Source organism: Quercus lobata, chromosome 5, assembly GCF_001633185.2.
Source record: "Quercus lobata isolate SW786 chromosome 5, ValleyOak3.0 Primary Assembly, whole genome shotgun sequence".
NCBI classification, from domain to species: Eukaryota; Viridiplantae; Streptophyta; class Magnoliopsida; order Fagales; family Fagaceae; genus Quercus; species Quercus lobata.
Window position 1 is genome coordinate 58,680,432 of NC_044908.1, and position 26,991 is coordinate 58,707,422.

The 26,991-nt window shown below is 37.3% G+C and overlaps 2 protein-coding genes across 3 annotated transcripts; both read right to left on the bottom strand.

The window, feature by feature from the left end:
- Positions 1-1,025: 1,025 nt before the first annotated feature.
- On the bottom strand, positions 1,026-3,551 carry LOC115990788. Its single transcript, XM_031114578.1, has 4 exons — positions 3,476-3,551; positions 2,146-2,322; positions 1,670-2,067; positions 1,026-1,601 (listed from the first exon to the last, which is right to left on the bottom strand). The coding sequence occupies exons 3-4, from the start codon at positions 2,063-2,065 to the stop codon at positions 1,026-1,028; spliced, it is 972 nt and encodes a 323-aa protein (XP_030970438.1). The 5' UTR covers positions 2,066-2,067; positions 2,146-2,322; positions 3,476-3,551.
- Positions 3,552-5,558: 2,007 nt separating this feature from the next.
- Positions 5,559-9,154, bottom strand: LOC115993086 (protein XRI1-like). 2 transcript variants are annotated; one of them, XM_031117368.1, is made up of 9 exons: positions 8,860-9,154; positions 8,043-8,098; positions 7,836-7,955; positions 7,570-7,712; positions 6,966-7,029; positions 6,777-6,879; positions 6,658-6,698; positions 6,459-6,542; positions 5,559-6,161 (listed from the first exon to the last, which is right to left on the bottom strand). In XM_031117368.1, exons 1-9 carry the CDS (start codon positions 8,877-8,879, stop codon positions 5,884-5,886), a joined length of 909 nt encoding a protein of 302 aa, XP_030973228.1. In that variant the 5' UTR covers positions 8,880-9,154; the 3' UTR covers positions 5,559-5,883. The 2 variants fall into 2 exon arrangements, with proteins under 2 accessions (XP_030973228.1, XP_030973227.1); XM_031117367.1 differs by having other exon boundaries at positions 8,043-8,101.
- Between the last annotated feature and the right edge of the window lie 17,837 nt (positions 9,155-26,991).

The window sequence follows — 26,991 nt, forward strand, 5'->3', positions numbered from 1 at the left end:
GTGGCAAAGGAAAGGCACATACCATCTTGAGACATTGGAAGGAAAGAAACTGCCGCACCCGTGGAACACCGAGCACCTACGAAAATACTACCAGTAGGAGCGGCAGCACGAAGTTCAATTTTTCTTATTTTACAAAACTTTAGTCTCACTCCTCAAAACTATCATTTACTTTAATCTTTTGCAACAATTCTTCTTTTTAGCCCAAGGGGCAGGATTTGGTTTTAATTACTTTCATTTGAATGCATGACAATAAGAGGAGTTTTTCAGAAATTACTGAAGTGTATTTCTTCTACGGTCTACTAGGTTCGCGGCCAAAACCGCTAAGTCCATAACATACGGACCAAAAAGATGTCAAAGACATCAAAGCTAAGACCGACGGTCCAAAAGATGAAACAATCATCGTATGGACGAAGTCCTAAAAACTAAGGACTAATGAAGGTGTTAAATACACCAAAGCTAAAAAAGCTGACGGGCCAAAAAAGATGTCAGAGACGTCAAGGCTAAGGCCGACGGTCCGGGAAATCTAAAAAGCCGACGGTCCAAAAGATGAAACAATCATCAAATGGACGAGGTCCTAAAAACTAAGGATTAATGAAAGTGTTAAATACGCCAAGGCTAAAAAGCTGACGGTCAAAAACGTCAAGGCTGAGGCCAAGAAAACGACGGTCCAAAAAAGTCAACGATCCAATAGATGAAAATATCATTATATGGACCAGGTCCTAGAACTAACGGACCTATAAGGCAGACGGTCCAATAGATGACGGTCTAACAAAAAAGTAAGACCCTACTTACAAACATGGTTCTAAAAAACCCATAGAAATGACAAAAAAGGGGGGCTAAAAAATCAAAAAGTAACAATCTCATCAAATAAATAGGACCATAAGAAATTAGAATCAGTATACATGTTCAAAAGCAACGGATACAAGTGCCATGAAAAGGGGCAGATAGAGTTACAAGTAAAAGAGCCCAATAAACAAAAGGGCATTTAAAAACATTGTTCAAAAATTACAATAGAAAGGCTAGGGTTAAGTGGCAGGAGCATCCTTGGAGACCCCGTCAGCTCTATCCTTGGCAATTTGTGCCGCATCTGAAGACTCGGCAGGGATAGTGACGGCTGGCTGGGCCAAAATAACTCCGACGTCATTAAGCAAGGAGTCCAAATTAAGGGGTCCGTCACCTTTGTCAGCAACAGTTTCACGAGCAGGAGTCATCGGCACGGAAGCATCCATGGTAATTCCGGATAGATCCAACTCTGGATAGGCTGACGCCACCTGTTTCAGACAATCGTCGAAACCAGTGCCATAATAATCAGCGCAGGAATCAATAAAAGACTGGGTTGTCTTGAATTTTTCGACCGCGTCAGCCCCAGCCGTCTCTACTTGTGCACGTAAGGATGGAATCTCCTCTTCAAGCTTCTTTTGCTGACCCTCAGCCTCTCCCAACTTCTCCTTTACATCCTTCAGCTCTGTGTTTAAGAGACGGACGGCCTCCTTATATTGCGCTTGCTGATCCATCAGATTGGCGTTAAGCCTCCTAACCCGAGAAACGACGCCTTCTTTGGCCATGCACCGATCTTGAAGTGCCTTTACACGAACCAAGGCCTGAATGAAGAACAACCGTCAGCCATAAAGCAAGGTAAACATTAAATTAATCGAAGTAAAAAGCATACCCGTGCTATGTCAAAGAAAGCTGACGCGCCCAAATCTTCCGTCCCTAGCTGAGCACAAGGGTCCAGATCCGTCTGTTTTATGAGGGATTCTACCCCCTCAACAGCATAATCCTTGTGGGTCAGCAAGCAACGGGGTCCCTCAGTGACGGGACCGGAAGAGGTCATCACTCCTTTCCCAGCACCGTGACCGGACTTGGGAGGCGACTTCATGGTAGGCCCATCCCCTGCACTGACGGCTACCTTCTTAGAAGGAGGATCGTCCTTTCCGTCAGCCTTCCTCTTAACTGAACTCTTCAAAGAGGAATGAGGGGTTGACGCTCCTTCTTTTCCCTTAGCTTTCTCCTCCTCCTTCTTACGGGCTGCAGCGGCCCTCACCCTTTGCCTCGCAGCTTCCATCTCTACACAAAATAAATTGACGGATCAGTAATAGCCGACGAAAGAAATAAACCGACGGGTCATGTAAGGCTTCGACTTACGTTTACGAGAAAATTCTTCCAACTTCCGAGCTTCAACCGTCGGCTCTGGACCCCCACAATACAAATGGAGAGTGTCTAGGGTGATCAAGTCCCTACACTTCCGTTGCTCAAGCGGTATGCCAAGTATCCGACGGATAAATTCCCTTTGTTCGTCAGATATCTCCGGACGAGCGCTAGCTGGAATAAAAGGGAGCAAAGGGTGTTAAAGGAGACGGTCTTAAGAAAACTCCCTGATAAATGAAAAGAGACGGTAAGAAGAAAGACAAGGGGGCAACCTGACTCCCTAATATAGGCCCAAGTGTTATCAAAATAACCGCCGGGCAGTGTATCCCACTCACCTGGACGGCACACCCAGTCCGTCCCTTTAACGAAGAAAAATCTATTTTTCCAATTTCTATTGGAGTCTGGCATATCAAACACTAATCTTAAGCTCTTCTCACGTGGAGCAAAATGGTAGGTCCCCTTGGCAGATACTTTATGCTGGGGTCTGTAGCAATAAAAGAACTCGTCCAGCGAAAGCTGACGGTTCCCCCCACTCAAGCGACCCCAAAGGATCTCAGAACCAATAAAAATCCTCCAGGCATTCGGAGCAATTTGGCTGACGGACAATCCCAAGAAATCCGCTAGCTGACGGTGTAAAGCCGTCAGTGGTAATCTAAGGCCAGCAGCAAACATGGCATCGTACATCCCCACATCAGCAGTCCTCCCTGTATAACACTTCTCATTTTTTCTAGGGAGACGGATAGGAATGTGGTCTGGGATTTGGAAACGGGTACGCAACTCGTTAAAAACTCTGTTGCTCATCTTTGGAAGGAATTTATTGACGGCCCACTCCTCCGGGAGGATGAAGGGACGGTTACCTCCAGAACTCCCTGAAGTTCCATCACAGGACTCGTCGTCACCTTCATCCTCATTTCCGTCACTACTAACCTCGTTACCCTCGTCCCTACTCCCGTCACTATCCGACTCCTCGTCGCCTTCATCCCCGTTCCCGTCAACACAAATTTCCTCGTCTCTCCTCTCGACCTCAACCTCACTTAACATTTTATCCCTCACTTCCTCAACTTGGCCTTCTACATCAATACTAAGGGACTGGGCTGACGTTTCCTTTCCTGACGATTCAGAAAAGCCGTCGGACTCTTGACCTGAGCCAAAGAATTCGTCGTAGCCCGCTCCATCGCGGACTGACAACTGGTCACTCGACGCGTCACTCGACATCTGACTACCTACAAGTGACGGATATGCTCTAAGTTCCTAGACTGACTTTGTTTTTTCAGGCAAAAATAAAAAGGAAAAAAAAAAAAGCGAAGAAAAGGAAAGAGGAACTTACAGGTGAAGCAGATCTTGAACGGATGGAACGACCTTGAAAGTGACGGTGTTGATAGCAGCTGACGGATCAAATTGAAAGTAAGGGTGACGGATTCTCTCTTGAAAAACCAGCGAGGTTAAAATGATGAAATGAGTCAAGGGGGGTGGTATTTATACAAGAGGAAAAACGCACGGAAGGCGAGGCGACGCCCGCGCCCAGAAACGAGGCCAACGACTGAATGCCACGTGACCTTGCATTTAATAGCTCGAAGATCGAGGAGTCGTTCATATTTGATTTTTCTCTAATCATTTTCTAACTCCACATACTGACGGTCTTACTCGTCGAACATGTAGAGTAGGGGGCAACTGATGAGGATAAAAGGAGAGCTTAAACCACACGGACATAAAGCCGACGGTTTGATAATTTTTCTTTTGGGCGTAGCAGACGGTGCTTATGCTAACGGTCATAAGATCAGCTGACTCCGTGGTTGACGGCTCAAATGCTGACGGTATAATAAAGGTGACGGAGGTAAATTGAGGCTAACGGACCGGGCACAAGTTTACTTGCTTCCCACGCTAGATAATATTTAAAGAATCCCCATAAGGAAAAGATCCCGTAAAATACGCTCAAAAGGACTCCTATAAGGAAAGGACTTCTACTCCAAGGTAAAGAGGTCAACCTCCTACTAGTATAAAAGCCCAAGCATCCTCACAAACTGAGGTACGCATAATTTACCCTCTCTAGCACTCTAGAGCAGTGAGAATAGTTCTAACTTAACCTTCGGAGGGTGTTTGGCCGGTACCACACCGGTACTCTCTGCTAGGTTCTTCCTTTTCGTTGTGCAGGTGCCGTTTGATCGTACGAGGAACGTGTGACTCACTGGTGATACTATTTTCGGCTTCATCAATATTCTTCTTTAAAAAAAACATAATATCATTATATTTTACCTAAACCAAAGATCGATTGCAATCACTGTTGAACACGTTCTTGATTAATGCTCCATGCGTAAATTGACTATAATCCTATCAAACAAGGCTTATCGATCTTTGTCTTTATTTTAATAGAGTTAAGTAAAGTAAATTTACTTACCCAACATTTACTCCAAAGCAGTACCACACATTGCACTTTCCTTTTTTTAATTTATTTGGATGAAAGGTTGGAACATTGCAGTTTCCTTGGCTTAGCTTATTTGTATTTCGTACCCCACATGGACATAGCTTTTGGGACATAATACAAACGCACTACCCCATAGCATTGAAAACATAAGTGACATAAAATGTCATCATGCCAAAACCAGCCTCTATGTTCTAAAACCTTTTAAGGCATTAGGCATAGAAAGACGAAAGCATGTGAACTTGACAAAAAATAAAGGCCTTTGAGCAGTCTTTTTCTTCCTTTCATTTTATTTTGTTCTTCTTTCCCTTAAAGCCTGCCACAGCGAGCAAGCACGCCGGGCATGATTGCCATATTTTATGCACATTTGGTCCTCCAAGTCCAAGTCTAAAATGGGCACCCACATAAACAAATCAAAAGAAGCAACTTCTAAATTACTACATTATTACAACAACAAAAAATAGTAAACACACGTCCATGAAGACTTTCCCCTCCCTCCTATAGAGGGAGAGATGAAGGTAACATAATAAAACCATAGATGCTAAGTCATAATCTAAATGCAGATCATCAAATGTAGATCAAACAGCACTTTGATATACACTCGGGAGAGGTCCTAAGATCAAATTTATAGAACATGTGAGTTTGTAGTAATATTGGGACTAGTTCTATCATTTTAGAAGGGGAATAAATGACAACAAGATAACTGAATTGTACACATACAGATGGATAATCCTAAAGATATAAATATATACATCTCTGTAATATACTTAGATGATTAATCTCACAGGTAAAGGAAGCGTACAAGGAGAAAATTATCATGTTTATAACTGTTAAAACACACTCAGCATATCAGTTTGTAACATAAACAAAAACAAATTCAAAAATATAGTTAAAGCTGCTACAAACTCAGAATCTGTCTGCAGTCGATGCATATTTAAGACAAAAGTTTTGTGCCTTGCATTTCATCTAAAATACACAGCCTAGGTATAAATTCCAGTAATTAAGTTTCCTGCATTATATGAAATTCAGATGATGTAACATTGTTCTTGGGAATCATTAACAAGAGGATTTAATTAGATATCAAGATTCTCATTGTAGAAACAACAGCTATTTGACACCTAAAATACCACTTGGAGACAAACACTTCGATGAAATAATTTATGACTTCCAAGAACTAGTCCAACAAAAAAATTCAGTATCAACTTCTATACTTTATTGGCCCTGGAATATTACAGCAAAATCCAACCCCAGTTAATAATGAGGCAAGATGGTAGGACCAATAAAAGTTGCATCCAAAACAACACTTATCTACGCATTCAGCCTTTGGTTCTCATAATTGTGATGCTGCCTTTTCCTCCTTCAGTGCGGATTTTTGTTTTTCCAACTACAGGCTTCCCAGAGAAAGCTGAAGTAGGGTAAGAAGCAGCAGGATCTTCATTACCTTTCTTTGATTTTGAAGGAGGTGGAGTGAGAATCCGCTGGTTTATCTCCTTCAGAGTTACATCTCCATGAGCCCCACTGGGTTTAATGAAGGCAAATGGATAGGCCACAGAAGCAGCCAACTTAGTTGGAGTCCGTATGTAAGACTTCCTACCTATGCAGGCAAAACAGAGATCCAAAACCAGTTAGTTTTATTTTATTATTTATTGTATATATCTATATTGACACCAGGCATAATAATCTTGCTGCACCTCAGAATGTTGTAACCTCAAGCTTAAGGACATCAACTTGAAGAGCACACATGTTTAAAATCTCTTGTAACCTTAGTTTGTTTGTTTGTTTTTTTTTTCCTATTTCTGGCTTAGGGTTTCATAACTGTTGTAAGAGGATCCATTGATCTTTTGAGAACAATAAATATAAGCAACAAGAAAACATGGGAACAGAGAAAGACCTTTAAAAATAATTTTTTGCGGGGTTCGAGAAACTTGTTGTTGGACTGCATTAGCTTCATACTCTTGTGGGAAGTCACACAAATCTACAAGAGAAAACAAATTCAATAATATAAATAATGGTGCACAGAGGAAAAATAGAAAGAAGATAACAAAGAAACAATGGTACATAATATTCAAGGCACAAACAACCCCGCATACCACCAATATCGAACTGGATATCAGATGCCCCAGAGAAATTCCTGAATCTCACATAATAAAGGAATCAGATTGACAAAATTAGTGGTCACACTAAAAAGCTTAAGTCCAGAGAAGCATACATATCATCAGGGCTGAAATTCATCTCAGTATCATTAAAGCATTCTGCAAGCCACTCTTCAGATGAGTGATCCAGGCTCTCATAAGCAGAAGCAGATGCATTTCCTAAGATATATTGCATTGTGATTAGAAACTAGGAATAATAAATTATAGTACATAATCATAAGAGAAGAATATTCCAAGAGATGAACCTGGAGGCCCAGAAACCCAATATGATGTTTCAGGGAAAATCTCTTCAATTGAATCCTCCCTCTCCTAAACATAGAATAGAACAAATGATTACAACAACAACAACAATGATGATGATGATGATGATATTCAGATAATATCTTCAGCAAATGTGAAGTAATGTTAGTGTAATTTGAGAGCCATGACAGTGGTATTGGACTAGTTTTTATTCCAACAGCTATATTGGTCACAAAAATACCAAACTCAAAATTCCTATAGGAAAAAAAAAAAAACAAACCCATTAAATCTTGGTTTAACAAATTAGATAATTAACACACAGTCATACTACATAATTACTACAAATGAGTTACAGCCTAAATGAATATCACATTATGTGGATAACAGTCTTTTTCCTAATTAACAATATAAAAGGTTCTACTAAAATAGAAATATGCAGATATTTATCAAGCAGTTCTAATATGTTATCTATTGCACATCAAATTTCTGCCCCAGAGCTTGAAATATCTTTTTCTTTTCCACATCACAAATTCAAAACAGATTTCAAATATAGCAAGTGAACCATGTGAAATTATTTTCATTTGACAATTAAGACAAGTCAAGAGTTACCCCGCACTCAATTGATTTTAGGAATGCAGATGACTTCTCTTCATGGGAAGGATCCACAGCTTGACTGTTGAATTGTAGCATCCGGCGCCTCTTTACTTGTGAAGAAGTCTCTCTACATTCTTCTGGTTCCTTGGTCATATTCTCTGAAAACAAAACTATCAAATTATTAAAATAAAGAAAAAGGCACCATCCACTGAATTGGACATACAAGTGAGATTATGTCACAAGATAATGGGAACAAACAAAAGATGAGGGGAAAAAGATACCACTATGAGAAACATGGTAAGCCAAATCCCCGCAAGCCTTGATGGGGGTTGTTTCATCAAGCATGTAGGAAAGATCTTCTTCGTTCTGAGGCACTCCATTCCATAGGCATTCAGATATGTCTGCTCAAAACAATCAAACCAATTCAAACATCCCGATTTCGAGTATACAAACCAACAAGCAAATTATGAAACAGAATAAGAACTTACCACTATTGGGATCCTTTTGGAGACAGTAATCCTCCCTATGCCAATTCCAAGACTCACTACTACCATTTCACGCAAAGAGGAAAGCAAACCGGTGTTCATAAATAAACATTTCTAAAGCTAAACAAGGTAAATGCATAAATCACAATAGTTTTAAATTCATGCCAGTGTCAATGTGAAAGAAATCTAAGGAGCTCACGACCCAAATTGCCTATAATAATAGTTGTTAACTATGAAATCTACATTGATATTTTTCTACTATTTAAGGTGCAAACAAAACAAATTTCAAGGACTTAAAGAGAAATCCCAAACAAGCATCATGATGGGGGCACCTAACAAATCAGAACTAGAAAAGTAAAATGACAACAATTGGAAGAATCGTTCAGAAGAATCATACTTTTAACAGTAAACAAATGCGTATGCTACTTGGATCTAAACACACACAAATCAGAATCAGGTCCAACAAATGAGTAAAGAAAAAGCAAAAGAAAAAAGAAAAAAAAAATGACCCACCAATTAAATCAGAGCCCACATCTCATCCTCATTCTCATTATACCCTCAAAGATAAACCCAACAGTTATTAAATTTTTTTTTTTTTTTTAAAAAATATTTTGACTAAAAAATCAAAGAAAGTCAAGCAAAATGCATTTTCCCAACAAAATAAAAAATAAAATAAAATAAAAATTTGGGGGAAGATAATAAACCCAGATAAGATTGTACATTTTCATTTTTCAGAACAAACCCAGAAACACATTTCACGAAAAACGATAAACATGCAAACCCAGTACCCAATCAGAGAGAGAGAGAGAGAGAGATTTACTTGTCATTGTTGTAATCCATTTTCAACAACAACAAAAAAAAGAAAAAGAAAACCACAGCCCTTCTTCTTCCTCTTCTACCACACTACAACAGCAAAAGTAGCCGTTACTCGAAAGATCGATTTCCTCACTCTTCTCTGTAAATATAAATATATAAATATAACTCTCTCTATGTGGGTTTTTTTTTGAGTCTGGTGGTGGTGCTTGCTTGAGATGTGCGCTATTTATTTTGTTTTGGAAAACAAAGAAAAAAAGCGCCGACTCTCACTATCTCTCTCTCTCTTTCTCTGTCTCTTTGTTTTTGTTTTTTTTTTTTTTGGTTGGTTTTGTGTTGATTATATTTTTTTTCTTTCCTTGTTGGAAGTTTTTATTTAGAATCAGTGTGTGTGTATGCGTTAGACTGAAATATCGGACGGACATAAGAGAAAAAAGGGACAGTGAGTGAGTGAGAGAGTGAGGTCCACACCACACGACTATGACTACTATACTGCATGCTTTTACTCTCTAGGACCCCACTCTAATCCTTCTCCTTTTTAATATCCCAACACCATTTTTTTTCTTCTCTTTAATTAAAAGATACAAACTCTATTATCAAAAACAAAAAAAAATTTAAAACAAAACAAATCCACCAAAGCCGTAATAATTTCCAACATATTTTTCTTTTCTTGGAATTATTATCTTGTTATAAGGCCATTATTAGCCTCAAAGGTTCAAAATATAATTGAGGATAAGAAACTTTTCTTTTTAATTAACCATTTTTCAAAATACTCGTATCTATTCTTTATCTTATACTTTATTTTATTAAAATATAATTTTTTATTTATTTTCTCACTTTTCAAAACATTAACTTTTTTTTTGTCATTTCGGAGATACAAAAAAAAAAAGTGTATGGAAAATGAAAATGCTAATATTTATTATTTCTCCCACTTTTTAAAGCATTGTAGCAAGATATTATTTTAAGGGACGTGTGGATTGAGGAAGTTGATGTGGGGTTTTTCCATTTTAGAGTTTATTTCCTAAATTAGCCCAAGCCCATTATCTTTTTTTTTTTAAAGAAAAATAATATGAATATTTAATATATAGCTTCATTCTCTAAAAAAATGTACCAAATATTATTACAAATGCATTTTATTTGGTTTAAGATTTTGAAAGTTTTTTTTTTTAATTTTGACAAAAAAATCATAAATGAAAAAAAAAATGTTAATCGATGTAGGTATGTCTATATATGTTAAGTATTTTTTATATTATTATTTATTATTTAGTAGTGTGGGGCCCAAACGATTTACGGGTCGGGCCCATCTACCTGGGGAAAATCCGAAGGCCCAAGCCGAGGAGGGCTATGGCCCAAACTCGACCAAATAGCCTATGGACATCGCCGAGGACGGCTCAGTCCTCGGCAGACCCAAAGTTCCCCCCCTGAAAGGAGGGCAGAAACGGTATAGGACCGAAACCAGGACAAAAGATCTAAAATATCCAGGGAAAGCTGCTCTTACTGCCATTCAATGCTCTGAACCTGACAGAGCCGCAGTTTTTGGCTTTTACAACCACCCCCAAAGACTTTGAATATGGGCTGATGGGACAAGTATCAATTTTGGAAAGATTGACCCTATACGTGGACGAAGGACAATGAACGCAGGCGAATATAAAAGGAAAAAGAAGTAACCTAAAAGAGGGGTTGGGAAAAATGGCCAGAAACCAGAGCCTCCCAGCCCACCTCCAGGAGAAAGACTCCAGGGGTGTAGGGAAACTTAAACTTGCACGAACACCGCGAAAAACCCACCGCCTATCGATCAAGGCCTAGCCTTCCAAACCCACGCTCTACAAATGATATTGTTAGGGGCCTTTTCACGTGCGAACCCGACACTGTTACGGTCCGCCACGAATCGCGTCCTTACAATTGGCGCCGTCTGTGGGAAAGGCTTGTGTGTTGGTATAGGAAGTGGGTCGATAGAGTTTCTTCGTTATATCTAACCGTCGGTTATAGAGTTCTAGTATAAAGTTCTGTTAGGGACTATGTTTCTTGACTAGGGGCTGGGTTGAGGAACTAACTCCCTTAAAGCCAAGGTCCCCTGTAAAGAGTACACTAGGCACCTGGTAACGTTAACCGTATGGATAAACTCTAGGGGCTTGGCTGAGGAGCTAACTCCCCTAAAGCCAAGATCCCGCACAAAGGGAAAACTAGGTTTTGGACAGAACCAAGGCATTGTATGGTCCTCGGACCCAAGCCTCAGGGGAAACCAACTACCTGGATGTGGAAAACTAGGTTTTGGACAGAACCAAGGCATGGTCCACCGGACTCAAGCCTCAGGGGAAACCAACTACCTGGATGTGGAAAACTAGGTTTTGGACAGAACCAAGGCATTGCATGGTCCTCGGACCCAAGCCTAGGGGAAACCAACTACCTGGATGTAATGAAACTAGGTTTTTGGACAGAACCAAGGCATTGCATGGTCCACGGACCAAGCCTCAGGGGAAACCAACTACCTGGATGTGGAAAACTAGGTTTTGGACAGAACCAAGGCATTGCATGGTCCTCGGACCCAAGCCTAGGGGAAACCAACTACCTGGATGTGGAAAACTAGGTTTTGGACAGAACCAAGGCATTGCATGGTCCACGGACTCAAGCCTCGGAAACCAACTACCTGGATGTGGAAAACTAGGTTTTGGACAGAACCAAGGCATTGCATGGTCCTCGACCCAAGCCTCAGGGGAAACCAACTACCTGGATGTAATGAAAACTAGGTTTTGGACAGAACCAAGGCATTGCATGGCCCACCGGACCCAAGCCTCAGGGGAAACCAACTACCTGGATGTAATGAAAACTAGGTTTTGGACAGAACCGAGGCATTGCATGGTCCTCGGACCCAAGCCTCAGGGGAAACCAACTACCTGGATGTGGAAAACTAGGTTTTGGACAGAACCAAGGCATTGCATGGTCCTCGGACCCAAGCCTCAGGGGAAACCAACTACCTGGATGTAATGAAAACTAGGTTTTGGACAGAACCAAGGCATTGCATGGTCCACCGGACCCAAGCCTCAGGGGAAACCAACTACCTGGATGTAATGAAAACTAGGTTTTGGACAGAACCGAGGCATTGCATGGTCCACCGGACCCGAGCCTTAGGGGAAACCAACTACCTGGATGTAATGAAAACTAGGTTTTGGACAGAACCAAGGCATTGCATGGTCCTTGGACCCAAGCCTCAGGGGAAACCAATTACCTGGATGTGGAAAACTAGGTTTTGGACAGAACCAAGGCATTGCATGGTCCACCGGACCCAAGCCTCAGGGGAAACCAACTACCTGGATGTAATGAAAACTAGGTTTTGGACAGAACCAAGGCATTGCATAGTCCTCGGACTCAAGCCTCTGGGGAAACCAACTACCTGGATGTGGAAAACTAGGTTTTGGACAGAACCAAGGCATTGCATGGTCCACCGGACTCAAGCCTCTGGGGAAACCAACTACCTGGATGGGGAACCGACTATTTTAAAAAAAAAAAAAAAAAACTATGGCACATAAACCTCAAAATCCATCCGAAGAGAGCTCCGCGTTAACAGATGGGTTAATACCTTGATTGCGTGGACTCCTCGGCCTACCCTCTGATCCCCCAATATCAAAGGGGTTGATGCGATACGGCGCAACATATTACCCCAAAAGCACAACCAAAGTCCCTCGCTACTTAGCTACCTTTTCAGACGAATTATTTAGAGATTATCGTTCTCGGACATTGGTCTAGCATGCATCGCGTAGTACTCAGCGCTTACCCCGGTTAGTTCCAAGAATTTAATTTATTGAAAGTTACCATTGTTATACTTGATAATATTTGTGAGTTTAAATTAGTACGAACCTGTGTTAAAGCATTTTTTCTGCCTGGAATATCCTTAAGGGCAAGCTTGCATTTAATATTCATGCATAAAGTAGTTGTTACGGAGAAGAAAGATATGTATGGAGAAATAGACACATATTTTATTAAGACAAAGGAACAGTACAGTGTACAATGAAAAGCTGAAACAGGCTTACACTAAAGCTGACTACATAAGTAAAGGAAAATACAAGCGAGTGGAGATAAGGCCGTGGGGACAGCTCAGAGGAGAGGTTGGCTACTGCGCCAAGTTATTGTCTAAGGAAACTATTTCTCGACACTTCTGCATGCCCATAACCCAGGCAGCCAAAGAACCTGACCTCAGGCTAACACCATCTACAGAAAAGGTGCTAGGAGCTTGAGGTTGGGAAGCCCCCACAAAAATTTGCCTGCTACATGGCAGACAGTGCTGATGGTGGAAATTCCTTCTTTGGACATACCGAAAAACTGGCATGACCAGAACCTGCTTCGGATTTTGACTAAAAGAGGGAAAAAGACCCTCTCCCCTATGACGAAATGGAATGCTCCCTTGAACTTGCACCTCCTTGGCCCGTACCTCCCTACTCTGAGTCTCGGGGGGACATGACGCCTTTGTGGCGGAGGGAGCTCCTTTTTCCCAAGCCCTGCCTCAAGCATGATGAACTAAGGGAGGAATCTGAAGGATTTGTGTGTGGATAGAGCAACTTTCTCTCCTATTTATGTTAAAAGATAAGGTGGTGGCATTTAATTCACGCAGCGTCTCAAGGAACGCTACAGACAAAACGTCTCTGGCACGATTTCCAATGTCGTCTGCAGCCCTGAAGATAAAGGAGTCTCGAGAAGGAGCACCTCGAACACCGGGACGCCCGAAAAATACCGTGTGACCTAAAATTACGAAAATACCCCCTAATTTGTGGGCCCAATAGATCCGCGGCCCAAGCCCGGTTCAGCACAGGGGCCCAGGGACGGAACCAAGGCATTGCATGGTCCTCGGACTCAAGCCTATGGGGGAACCAAGTACAAAAAATAAAAGTTACAAGTGTCGGACAGTACCAAGGCCGTGTATGGTCCTCGGACCCAAGCCAATGGAGAAACCAAACACTTAGATAAGAAAAGGTTTGAATTTAGTAAGATGGGCTACTTGATAAAAACGTCAAGTCACTTCGTCCACGGCTTAAACACCATAGAAGGTTAAGGCCAATAAGGGTGTAAGGAAGGTGGTGGAACGCCCCAGCATTCAGTCGTATACGAGGGCTATTCATTTGGCAGGTGATATGTCCTCGGATGGTTATTTCTCACACGGCATCAAGCCTTCGGTTCTCTCCTCGGCTAGTTCCGGATAAGTACTACTTTTTACGGGTCGGCCTTATTGTGCTAAAGCACTTCTATCAAAGTTATGGCGATATCTATTTATTATCGAGTATTTTGGTTTTAGTCGTCATTGATTTAGATACTATATCATTGTGCCGAGCAGTGCTTGCAAATTTATGAAAACGTAAAGACATAATATGCGAAACAAGGTAGATAACAATCTTTATTAATATGAAAAATTGCTACAACATACAAAAAGGGGCTCAAACGAGCCTATACAAAATGTGAACTGCCTAAGCAACCATTACATCTGTAGTCCAGAAAAGTAAACTGTCAAGCGTCTTTTAAACTCGTCTTCAAAGTTTCTCCAATCTCCGCCTCATTGCTGCTCATACTCAGAGAGGGACTCACTTTAAAAAAGAGAATGAATGAAGAAGAATGAAATAGTAAGGAAGAAATCAATGACGAAGATGGAGGGGGTGAATAAAGAAGATGGAGGACATGAGTAAAGAAGGAGGAGAAGAAGAGAGAAGAGATGAAAAGAAAGAAAAAGGAGCAAAAGAGGGAGAAGAGAAAGCACCAGGTCGGAACTGGTGCTGGGAAGACTATAAGGAGAGGGCGGGGGAGGGCACCAGGGAGCAAAAGAGGGAGAAACAGAAGCACTTAGCCCCTGCCTCGGCCCTGACTCCTAACACGCCGGTGCCATATTAGGTACGCTCGTGAGGAGCCGGATGGTAACGATCTTGGGTGTTCTCGACTCAGCCACGTCGAAAGTTTGACGTGACGAATCCCTGCTTCGGATTTTGACTGAAAGAAGGGTGAGGTTGATTTTGAGTCTTGGCCATCCCTGTCCCGATCGAGCCATAATGAGCTTTATTGGAACATGGCGTTTATGGGAGGGGTTTGGCTCCTGCATCACTCGTTGTTATGTTAAAGTGTATCACGATTTAGTTTGTGAACCAGTGGATAAAAGGAACCCTAGAGGAGGCTAAATATTTCAAATCTCAGAAAGATGAGAAGGGATTCTTTACAAAAGCAATAACCTCCGCCCTTCCTTCTTATACTGAGGGTGGAGCGGGAGACATTTAATAGGTTCAGATATCCAAAGGAATCTGCCAACACGAACATGCCGGTTCCGTTTTTCCACCCCATCAAAACAAGACCGCCGAATTAAAGCAATCTCGTAAATAGCGGTCATTAAAAGCACGTTTTGGGATACCCAAACGATAAGAACGCATCAAGCGCGAAATCAAAAGGCTGCCTTATAGACCGGCGCGTTTCTTGGACAGATGAAGAGCCGCCAACATTATTAAAAGGCCAAATTGATTGGGCCGTAGAAAGAGGTTTGGCATCACCAAAACCCCCCTTTCCAACCAAGAGGTTGGACAGCCGGGTTTTGAGGGGCTATTGTGGGGCCCAAACGATTTACGGGCCGGGCCCATCTACCTGGGGAAAATCCGAAGGCCCAAGCCGAGGAGGGCTATGGCCCAAACTCGACCAAATAGCCTATGGACATCGCCGAGGACGGCTCAGTCCTCGGCAGACCCAAAGTTCCCCCCCTGAAAGGAGGGCAGAAACGGTATAGGACCGAAACCAGGACAAAAGATCTAAAATATCCAGGGAAAGCTGCTCTTACTGCCATTCAATGCTCTGAACCTGACAGAGCCGCAGTTTTTGGCTTTTACAACCACCCCCAAAGACTTTGAATATGGGCTGATGGGACAAGTATCAATTTTGGAAAGATTGACCCTATACGTGGACGAAGGACAATGAACGCAGGCGAATATAAAAGGAAAAAGAAGTAACCTAAAAGAGGGGTTGGGAAAAATGGCCAGAAACCAGAGCCTCCCAGCCCACCTCCAGGAGAAAGACTCCAGGGGTGTAGGGAAACTTAAACTTGCACGAACACCGCGAAAAACCCACCGCCTATCGATCAAGGCCTAGCCTTCCAAACCCACGCTCTACAAATGATATTGTTAGGGGCCTTTTCACGTGCGAACCCGACACTGTTACGGTCCGCCACGAATCGCGTCCTTACAAGTAGCATAATTTTGTTATTTTTAAATAATTTCATATGATATTATGAAAAAATAAACTAATTAAATATTTAATATAGTAGTATTTTCTATTCAATTTTTGACTATGTTTTCAAAGAAAATAACTGATGAATAAAAGACATGATATTTATATTTATTTAATATATTTCTTCATTCACTTACATTTTTCTTTTTCTTTTTTTTTTCTTTTTTTTTTTTTTGAGAATCCTTCATTCACTGACTTAGTGGTTGGTTTTGAACGATGAACTACTTATTTCATTATTTACTAGTTTTTCTAAGTAAAAATCTGAATGTAGTTGGTTTAATATGCTTTTTTTTTGTCCCAAAAAAATGCTATGTTTATCATTTTAATCAATTTAAATGATGCCTTATCATTTTTTTTTTCATTTTTTTTTTTAAAACATCTAAGAGCATGTTTGGTGAGAGGATTTTTATTTTTGTTTTCAAAACAGTATAAAAATAATTTTCAAATAATCATTTTTATATTATATGTGATTGGCTCCGATTTTTAAGAAAAAAAATATTTTAAAAAAAATGATGTGAGGGAATAGAACTAATGTACCTTTCTTTCCTTCTTTTTATTTTTTATTTTTAATAATGATAAGTTTCAAATTTAAAAGGTGAGAATTTTTTTGTGATAAAAATAAGTTTCTTTATTTAAGGGATAAAAGAGTTTGGGCAAATCTGTAGAGTCTACTATTTTCAATTTAATTACAACTAGGAAATTATTTTTTGAATACTATATTTTGAAAACATTAGTCAAACAATAGATTCAAACATGGGATCTACCATTTTATAGTTTCCAAAACAAAATATTGCATTTAAATTCTCTTATCAAACCTGCCCTAAACAAATTGAGGTCTAAAGATATCTATTCCTCTTTCCCCACTTAATTTTTAAAACGTCCAAAACCAAGATAAAGAGATAACTATTCCTCTCCTCTCTACTCTCCTCTCCCTCCATTCCTCTAAACATACAATTAAACATTTTCAACAAAATTTTCCATTTGTTTGACCACCTTGCTAAATACTGTAGATTTTTTTCTTTTTTTTTTCCTTTTCATTTTTGAACTAAAGTTGGAATTCTGAGTTTTAGCGTTAGGGTTGTTTAGTGCACAAGTTCAACTTAGTAAATGACATAAATATACTTGTCTATTCAGTATTTTTTTTTTTTCCCGAAATGATACCAATGCTTACCCAACAACAACAATAAAACGAGAAAAGTTAACGGATGCTCTAAAAGTATTTTTTTTTTAAATAATTTTAGAAATTTTTTATGGAAAAATAAAAAGGCAATTAATTTTTTTTACAAATTTTTATATTTCCCATAAAAATAGCATCAAAATTTTCTTAAAATTGTCTATTAACAAATGCCCTAGGGGTATAATAAAATTTGGCCATTAATTTGTTTTTAAATTATAATGTAAAGAACTTTTATAATCAACTTGCCTTTCTCTAGAAAAAAAAAATACTATTATATTTTGTATTCGTTAGCAATTTAAAACTCTACTTCTGAGAGCAATCACAAATGGATTCTTTTATATTCGTTAGCAATTTAAACTAAGCTCATTGGATCCAAAGTTTGTTTAAAAAAATAAAATTCCAAGTAATATCGAAGGACACACACTTTTCTTGTATTTGGCATACAAAATAAGCAATTTATAAGAGTAATTATTCAGTACACTTGGTGGATTACATGCTCTTCTTAGATACCTAATAGTCATTATTTACATGCTTTTTATAATAACAAATTATAAAAATTAAAAGATAGAATATAAATTTATTTTATTGCATTTTCTTCATGATAGTGCAGGCATGGTTTGAACATCATTGCTTTTATTCAAGGCAAAATAGATAAATACCCTTAATTTTAAAACTATATAGCAAAATACCACTCTTTCCAGAGTATTTAGCAAAATGCCCTTGTTTTAGAACTCAATTTTAACAAAATTGAGTTGTGTAAACCTCGATATCTTCAAAATCGAGTTCTATGTGTATTCTTAAGTATAACTTAATATTACTAATGTCAAGTTCTACTTAAATTTTCAAAAAATTTTAAGTGGTAAAATATGCCGACTTCCACTTACAACTCAATGTTGTTAAAATCGAAATCTAAAAATAAAAAAATAAAAAATTTGCTAAATACTTTGAAAAGAGAAGTATTTTGCTACATAATTTTAAAATTAAAGATATTTACTTATTTTGTCCATTTTATTCAACAAAAATAAATTTGACCAATTAAATTAACTCATACCACATGATTCTTTTAGTGCGAAAGTAAAATCCTCCAATAAAAGAGGGGGGAGCTGTGAAAGTCATACGGTCCCACGCAGGCAGGACATCTTTTGGGTTGGTCTAGATTGCAGAAGTTATTATATGACTATTCCTTATGAATTAGGCGCTCGTACTGACTTTTTTTAGGTGCAATGTGAATGGGGTAATAATTTTAAATTTAATTAGACACCTGAAATTTCTCTATTGAGTTAACGTGTCTTTGGAGTGGGTGGAGTTGGGCATGGGAGCGTTAGAAAAGGTATGCAAAAAAAAATCAAAAAATAAAAATGAAAAATATTCTGATTACCCAATAAAATAAAAAAGTAGAAAAATCTAAACAATTTCACTTCAATGCATTGTAGAAGATACATGGATTTATATATCATTGATAAAAAAAATTAAAAATAAAATTATAAAAATGATAATATAAGAGAGTGTACTTTGGTCACGACAGTGGTCATTTGATTTTTAATGATGGGGGACCATAAATATTGAAATCTTATCACTGATAGTCATGAGAAAATACCATGTTCATGATATGTCACAATCTTTATGGTGGTTGCATTTATTTCGAATAATATGAGCTTTGCCACTCCTGACTGCATGCTTATCCTCATAAAATAGAAATCAAGCCTATATAATGCCAGTGATTTGTATATAATATAAGTAGTCGGACTAAATTCTAAATTACCTCTTAAAGTTTGGAGATATATTGATTTTTTACCCCCCTTATGTTTAAAAATTTAGATTCAATGTCTAACATTATATAATGTTTTGATTTGGGCATTTTTGTTTATACATGTCGATGACATAGTCGTTAAATGTCATATATAAGCTCAATGCAACAAAAAAAATTTCTATTAAAAAATATGTCATTTTGAGTTGTAGACACTTTATTTTGTATACCAATAACTTAAGCCATCGTTCCACAATAAAGACACCAAAAAGAGTAAGTATAAGCTAAACAAAGCATTGAAGATTGCCAAAAATATTTTTTTTTAACTTTAATATCACATATGTAACTAAGGAAAATTCTTAAGTACTCCTAGAGCATGGAGAAATGGTACTCCCTCATTTTATATTGATAATAGATCCCACCATAAATTTAATGAATAGACTCTACTATGAATGTGAGAGGAGGGAGCATCATTCTTTGTGTTCCAAGAGTACTTAAGAATTACTCTATAGATAATAGCAATAAAAGCCCAAATATAGAATTTTTTTTTTTTTTTTAATGAAAATTGATGCAAAACCTAGGTCCCACATTAGGCGTTTCTACCTCCATCATGTTTACGGCACCATCATGTCTAGGCAATGGATTTGCTAAAACATTAGCTTGTGTTTGGGAATTTGGATTTGAAATCAAGGGATTTTGATTTTACGAGTTATTTCAAATTTAAGCACTTTAAAAGTTTAAAGTCCTTAGTGGATTTGTGAAATCCAAATCCTTGACCTTTTTTAAATGTTCCAAACAAGCTATTTGGATTTTAATTACTCAAATTCAAATCCAAATGCCCAAATTATGTCATCCAAACACACCATAGGCGTCTTTGCTTCTTCAAACTTTAGATTTAGAATCTTGTGGTCAATCAAATCTTGGAGCTTATGCCTTAGTTGCTAGCAACCTTCTAAGGATTAAGCAGTGCACAAGGACACTATAGTGGAATTTGCAAGTCTTTCTTAGATTTTTGTCTATTGGAAGGTAGCCTTCTTTCATCCTCAAGATTTGTGGTGCAATAAGTCTTTTTTTTGCAATAGGATTAGGTACATTCCAGCTGCAGAGGTGTAGGATTGTTGGGCAGTGCTTGTACTACTATGTGTATTTGGATACCGTTTATTTGTTGAAAACTGAAAATTTATTACTTAAAATACTGTAGCAAAATAATTGTTAAAGATGTGAATTATGCCGTGGAATCCAAAAATGCATTGGTATGTACGTTTTGCATTTTTGGCTGGGTCGTGAAAAGTGCCGTGGGACCCAGCCAAAAGTGCAAACGCTGGATTGCACGCTGGAAACGTGCTATCCAAATGCACACGTAGTCTGGCATTGGAGATTGGTCCTTCCCTTTGTCCTTCCAAGACCATAGGTACTTAATCTTTCTTCTTTGGTCTTCACTCAAAAGGGTCATCAATGTTATTATGTCGGTAATTCTCTTTCATTTGATACCGTCTTCAATTCTATCCTTTCTCCTATTAGTACCTGTATCATGTTAACGAAAAAATGGACTTGATTCCCAACCATATTCTCATACTGTGGTCGCTTAAAGGCATCGATGGAAGATTAGAACTATCTCTTTCTCAAGTCATCAGAGACTGAACTTGGTCTATGCATTCCCTTCATTTTTGTACATACTACTGAATGGCTCCTCAAAAGTAGTGTTAGAGTTTAAGTAAGGTATTTGCAAGGTCTATCCACCAATGGAACTTCTTTAGTTTGAGCCTTTGAGGTACCACACTGCTACTAGTTTAGTGACTCAATGAGGATCCTGGAAGGTATGGATTAGAAGTGGATCATTGTCAGGACATCGTATCCTTATTTTTTCTTATTAAAAGCATATCATTGTTGGCAAATTTTGAATTTAAAATTCTAAATAGCTTCATATCCTTAATATATCTTATTATTTAATTATTTTTAATAAGATAATATGGTTATTTTTCGTATTTATAGAAAAGTGGACAATAAATAATACTACTATTGAGTTAAATGCATTATCCCCTAACTATGGGGTACACTTCAATCAACCCCTATACATTATTAAAAAAGAACACATACAACATGTCAAAGATTACATCACAACAATTGAAGGAAACACTTTAAAGTTTAAAACCAAATCAAACAAATATTATTAGACATGGAAAATCAATTAATTAAATCAAACCTAATAAGCATGCGTTGACAAAAGCAATTTTATTCTAAACATATTTAAATCACATTAAACATGGAATAATTAAGAGAGAAAACCATGACAAATCATTAACTATATTCTAATCCTACATATTCAAAGCCAAACAGATCACAAAACACATAGGAAGAGAATCAATTTAATAAAAACATGACTTTTTGCCTAATTTGGGTTTGGGATACGTACACATGCGTGACCTTGGGTTAAGATCGATGATGCATATGCATCCTAACACAAAACTTGTAGTTTACACGTTCAGACAACAAAACAAATTAAGTTAATTAACATAAATATAAAATAAACTACATTATTGATATAACACAATAATGAAATAAATGCACAAGAAAAATAAGAACATATAATAATCAATCCAAGATTGGATTAATACATATCAAAAAAGTTAAAAACTATCGAACAAATCAAACATAAGAATTTAAATGAACTAAATCAAGAAACTCATGTGAATCCTATTAAGCAAAGAAAGAGATCATTGAAAGAATACTCAACTTACTTAGGTTCATGAGTTTAGAATTTTTTTAAACAAACCCCTTAGTGCCTATTGTTAGGGTCATATTTTCTATGTAATAGGGTCATATTTTCTATGTAATTGGCTAATCTTTTGACAAAATGCACTTTATTTGTAATTGGGTAGATTTAAGTTGGGTTTGATACATATCAAGTGGACGTATTGAAAACATGAAGATTGATCCAAGAAACAAGTGAAGAAAAGTTGTTTTACCAAAGCTCGACAGATAGCTGCTATCGAGAATTAATGGGAAGCTCGACACATAACTCAACACAAGCTTAATCTATCGAGAACTACGATTTCAGAATTTCCAGATTTGAAATTCAGCCATGTTGATGTATTTGTTTAGTGCTTATTATCTCACAACCCTAGACATATATAAGGCTTATTTTAAAAGTCATCATATACAGATACAGAGACCAAGAGTTTTAATTTTCTCTATGCAAAGTTACTGCGTTTATATGCCATAAGGTTTTGTAACCAAGTACTCCCTGATCTTCATCGTTTATGAAGTAAAGAACTTTGTAGCCAACCACAATCATTCAAATTATTGGAGTTAGTCACGTATTAGGATTTGTGCAAAGGAGTTGGTCACAAATTGAAGATTTGTGCAACAAAAGAAAGAAACCTACTACAATATCAAATTCAATTGGGTATTGGAGCGAAGGTTCAACTGTAGGTTAGTATTTCAGGATAGCCCAGGGTAGTAGTAAGATTCCTTATACCTGTAACCGCTTGATTGTTGATTAGTGGATTCTTGGGAGTGGTGACCTTAAATTCACCTAGTGGGGTTTTTACCTTGCGAGAGGTTTTCCCCATTCGTTAAAAAATCACAGAGTTATTTATTTTCCGCTGCATATTAGTTATTTGGTAATTTGTTGGTGCCTCCATGATTTGCATGTAATTTAACTTAATTAATCAACTTGGGTAATTGAATTAATTAACTAAGATCAAACTATCTTAACCCAACACCTACAACACAGAGATTAAATTGAGAGAAGAGAACACAATAGAACTTAGTAATCACAATGCAAGAACAAACTAATTTGAAAAACGTTTTTGAAAATGAAATTAAAAAATAGTTTCTATCTTATGTGACTACTAGAGAGAGGTTTTTGAATACTTAAAATTGTGCAAGTATGCTGGTGAGAGAGATTAGAGAAGGGAAATAGGATTTTTAGAAAGCATGGTGGCTAAAAGAAACTCTCTATATTTAGGTTTTTTGGAATGGAGGCATATATAGGAGTCAACTAGGGTTTTAGAGCCTTTTGGAGGATTTTCAGACATCCCTAAAGGTTTGTGAGGCACCACCACCTAAATATTTAAGTGTTGGGGGCATAAATATGGAAAATAAGGGTTCTAGAAGTGAGGCTGCATACATAGCGCCAAAGTCGTGTACGTAGACTCACCAAGATCCTTGAAATTTAACTACACTGATACCCTGACTTTGAATGGTCATAACTTACTCATTTTAAATCCTAGTTGGGCAAAATTGAAGCATAAGATGTCTAAAAAGCCTCATTCAAAAATTATTTGGGATTAAAAAGTTATGGTCAAAATAGTGAGCAAATGTTATTTTTTAACATTATTTTCAAAGTGATTTTGAGCACTTTTGAGCTGTAATTACCTTTGAACTATTGAGAACACTTCAATTAATCTTAGTTGACATATTTGAATCTCATCATTGGGCTCAGAGATTAAAGGTTGTTTACATATATAAAATAAGGTGTCTATAACGAGAGCTTATAAGGACATTCACAATTAGGAACCCAAAGATGGCACATTTATTTGTAACGATGATGTCGTGGGATGAGGCTAGCACTTTGGATGGTGGGGATTCGATTGATGTGGGAGGATTGACTGGCAACGGAGATGGGATCAATGAGACAACAACACACACACACACACACACACACAAACTCTCTCTCTCTCATCAAAATCTCATTTTCCAATCTAGAAAATTCATAATTCAATTTTGTTTTTGATTATGTGTTATGTAAAATGTTTTGATTAACTCTCAATAAGGACATTGAAGGCTTTGAGAAAGTTGGTTTTTGCTCATGCATTTTAGCCTTTTGCACAATTGGATAACCTAATTGGCCAATTTTGGTTCTTTCTGCCTAATTTTATGTTTGGTTGATGAGTAAATGAGGCAAAGGAAAAGTTAGAATTTTGTGTTACTTAGAGGGGATATTGCCACATTTTAAGATTTAGGACATATTGAAGTATACCTTATAGTTAAGGGGCAAAAGTGCAATTAGTCAAATTATATTTCAATTTTGGTTTTTTTTTTAAACAATACTATTTCAATTATTTACTAGACTCGTCATGCGTGCTTTGCGTTTGCAATAATGCTTTTTTATTTATTTATTTCTGGTTTAGTGTTATAATGTTTAAAAGTAATATATAAATAATCGTGTGTAATTTTTTTTTTTTTTTTTTAAGAAAGAAGTAAGATAAAGTGGAATAATATTTAAAAATGAGATAGAAATAATATCATAAGTTATAGGTCGAATGGAGAAAATAATGAAAAAAACCTAAAACTTAGGAATAATAAATTACTCTTTTAATCAATTTGTGTTTTTTAATTTAAAATTATTTAACTAAAAGATAAAGGTATTTTGGAAAGTTTAAGAATTTGTGTGAGGGTATTTTAGTAAGCAAAATGTTGAAAACCAAACCAAAAATTCTTTTATATATGATATAGAAGAATAGATACATATAAATTATAGAATTAACTTTTAAAAACATTGCATTGATATTTCTCAACAAAAAGAACATTGCATTGACCTCCTACGAGGTTTATCATTATTGCAACCATCTCTTCTCAAATACAAAATAAAAACACTCATCTCTTAAAATACAAACTATTTCTTAAAGCGTTTCTTTTGTAAAATTTTAAAATCTTTTCTTAGTTATTTAGAGAAAATTAATGTAAATATTTTACATTTTAGAATAATTAAATATCTTTTTCAACTAGAATGAAGGTAAGTATAATAATAATAAATAAATTAAAAAAAAAAAAAATCTAATTGAGTAGAAACTAGAAAGAACCAATTCAATTCAAACAATGACATCATGGGTAACTGAGTAACCGACGTCCTTTGCTTCCTAGATCTAACTCACTATTTTGCCCACTCTTTCCCTACCTTCTTTCCTTATTGAAAACAAAAATCCAGTTATTCTCTTCTTCAATTTATTTTTAATTAAAAAAAAAAAAAACCAACAGCCAGAGAGCTCTAACCAAGCTCGAATCTGTCTGTTATCTCTGTGAGACGAAAGCAGTTAATCTGAGGAAGAAGAAACCAAAGGCAAAGAAGTGAAGATGAATATATTCAGATTATCTGGTGATATGACCCATTTGGCCAGCGTCCTCGTCTTGCTCCTCAAGATCCACACCATCAAATCTTGCGCTGGTACCACTCTCTCCTTTTTTTAATCTATATTATAAATTGTCTCTGTATTTTTGGATTGCTTGTCTCTCAGTTCTCATTTCTGGGTAATGTTGCAAATGTGTTTTTTGTGCTCTAATGTAATTGAACTTGCAGCACTGAGAGCTAAATTTTTGTTCAAATCTGACCCATTTTGGACCGGATCCGACACAAACTTCTGGGGTTGTTGAAATTTACGTTTTTATGTACTGGGTTTCTGGGTTTTTTTTCGTATTTTTGGAGAGAGGGGAGATTGAGATTCGTTTGAATGCAACATGCTGTTAAGATTTACAATAATGTTACAGACGCAACAAATTTTCACATCTTTCGAGGTGGCAAATTGTGATTAGTGCAATGTAACTTTCGTGTGAGATTGCTAATATTGACATCACTATTATTTTGCACCAATCTCAACTTGCTACCTCAATATCTGTGAAAAAGTTGTGTATCTACAGTAGACTTATTGTAAAATTTATGTTGCCCCTCCATTAGGGGCTGGTTGGTTTGTGGATTCCATGAACCAAATGGCCACTCTTTAAGGATTATCATGAATACCATTAACAAATTTACTCTCTAACATTACCAAATTAGCTTTAACCATCCAACTCTGACTTAGCTTTGAGGATCAGTCTGAACATGATTGATTTCGAGCCAATGAGCTCTAGGTCAGTTGGCTCCTTCTCCCCTTATAAGTTTTAGGTGGAGGGTGAGGTGGTGGGTTCAACACGTATTGGGTGTGCGTGTGTGACTTAACAACTGAAAAAAAAAGGACTGAGCTCAGATTCAACCATTTAAGAATTTCATCGAATCTAGTATTAACACTGTGACGTAGGACAGTAGCAATGAAGGACCTTTATCTTAGCTAGGATTATTTGGCATCAGAACTTTGTAGGGTTTTTGGATATATGGGGCTAGGGCTTTATTGGGCAAGAGATGGAAACTATTAGGGAATATAGGGTTTCTAATGGTGTAAGGGAAGGGTAGGATTTGGAGATGAAACAAAGTGGAAAACTTTAGGGTTTGGGTGGCTGTTCCTGGGCCAAGAACTGTAACCAGGATTAGTTTTTTGGCTTATTGTGGTGGTTTTATTGAGGTAGGGGTGGCTTATGCTAATATGCTTTTAAAGATTAAGATTTTTGAAAATAGTTTGTGCAAGTTTTGGATATTATCTTGGCTAGAATTTGCTGGGAACTTGCTAGAAAATTGAAAGGAAAATGAAAAGGAGAAGCAATAAATAAACACAAGCATCGCACTTAGGTTTGCATCATCCCACCTGTGACGGGGTTACATTTCACAGAATGCTTAAGGGAAATCTTTTTTTTTTTTGATAAATAATTAAGGCAATCTTGAAAACCCAAAATGATACATAACAGGCCAAAAGTGTAGCCATGTCCATAATCAGAAAATTGCAGAAATATCCTTGACACTTGAAATATACATAAAATAAATTAAATCTGATCAGTAGCTAATAAACACCATCAAACATAATAATTAAATCATAATCAGCTAACATGGCAATTCAAGGTCTTCATTGGCATTATCCGTACATTTACAATTATGCTGGGATATTAGAATTATCATGAGTTCTACCTGATAATTAAATGCTTTACTTCTTTGTGTTGTGTGGTATGTTTGGAGGGAAAGGAATAGCTAAACTTTTAAGCTGCAATGGAATAAACCTAAGCTTAAGTATCTAAGATCTTTCTTTCAATGGTTAATTTGTGCAGTATCCACATTCTTGAGATATTTTTGGATCTTTTAGTATTAGGTTAAAGGTTATTCCTTTTAC

Excerpts from the sequence above, each read along its gene's own strand:
- LOC115990788 (XM_031114578.1), bottom strand. The coding sequence starts at position 2,065 with ATGGAAGCTGCGAGGCAAAGGGTGAGGGCCGCTGCAGCCCGTAAGAAG. Across the intron at positions 1,602-1,669 it reads CTTTCTTTGACATAGCACGG|GCCTTGGTTCGTGTAAAGGC; the intron begins GTATGCTTTTTA and ends TTCTTCATTCAG.
- LOC115993086 (XM_031117367.1), bottom strand. The coding sequence starts at position 8,879 with ATGGATTACAACAATGACAA. Across the intron at positions 8,102-8,859 it reads ATGGATTACAACAATGACAA|TAGTGAGTCTTGGAATTGGC; the intron begins GTAAATCTCTCT and ends GTGAAATGGTAG. Across the intron at positions 7,956-8,042 it reads CCAAAAGGATCCCAATAGTG|ACATATCTGAATGCCTATGG; the intron begins GTAAGTTCTTAT and ends TGTTTTGAGCAG.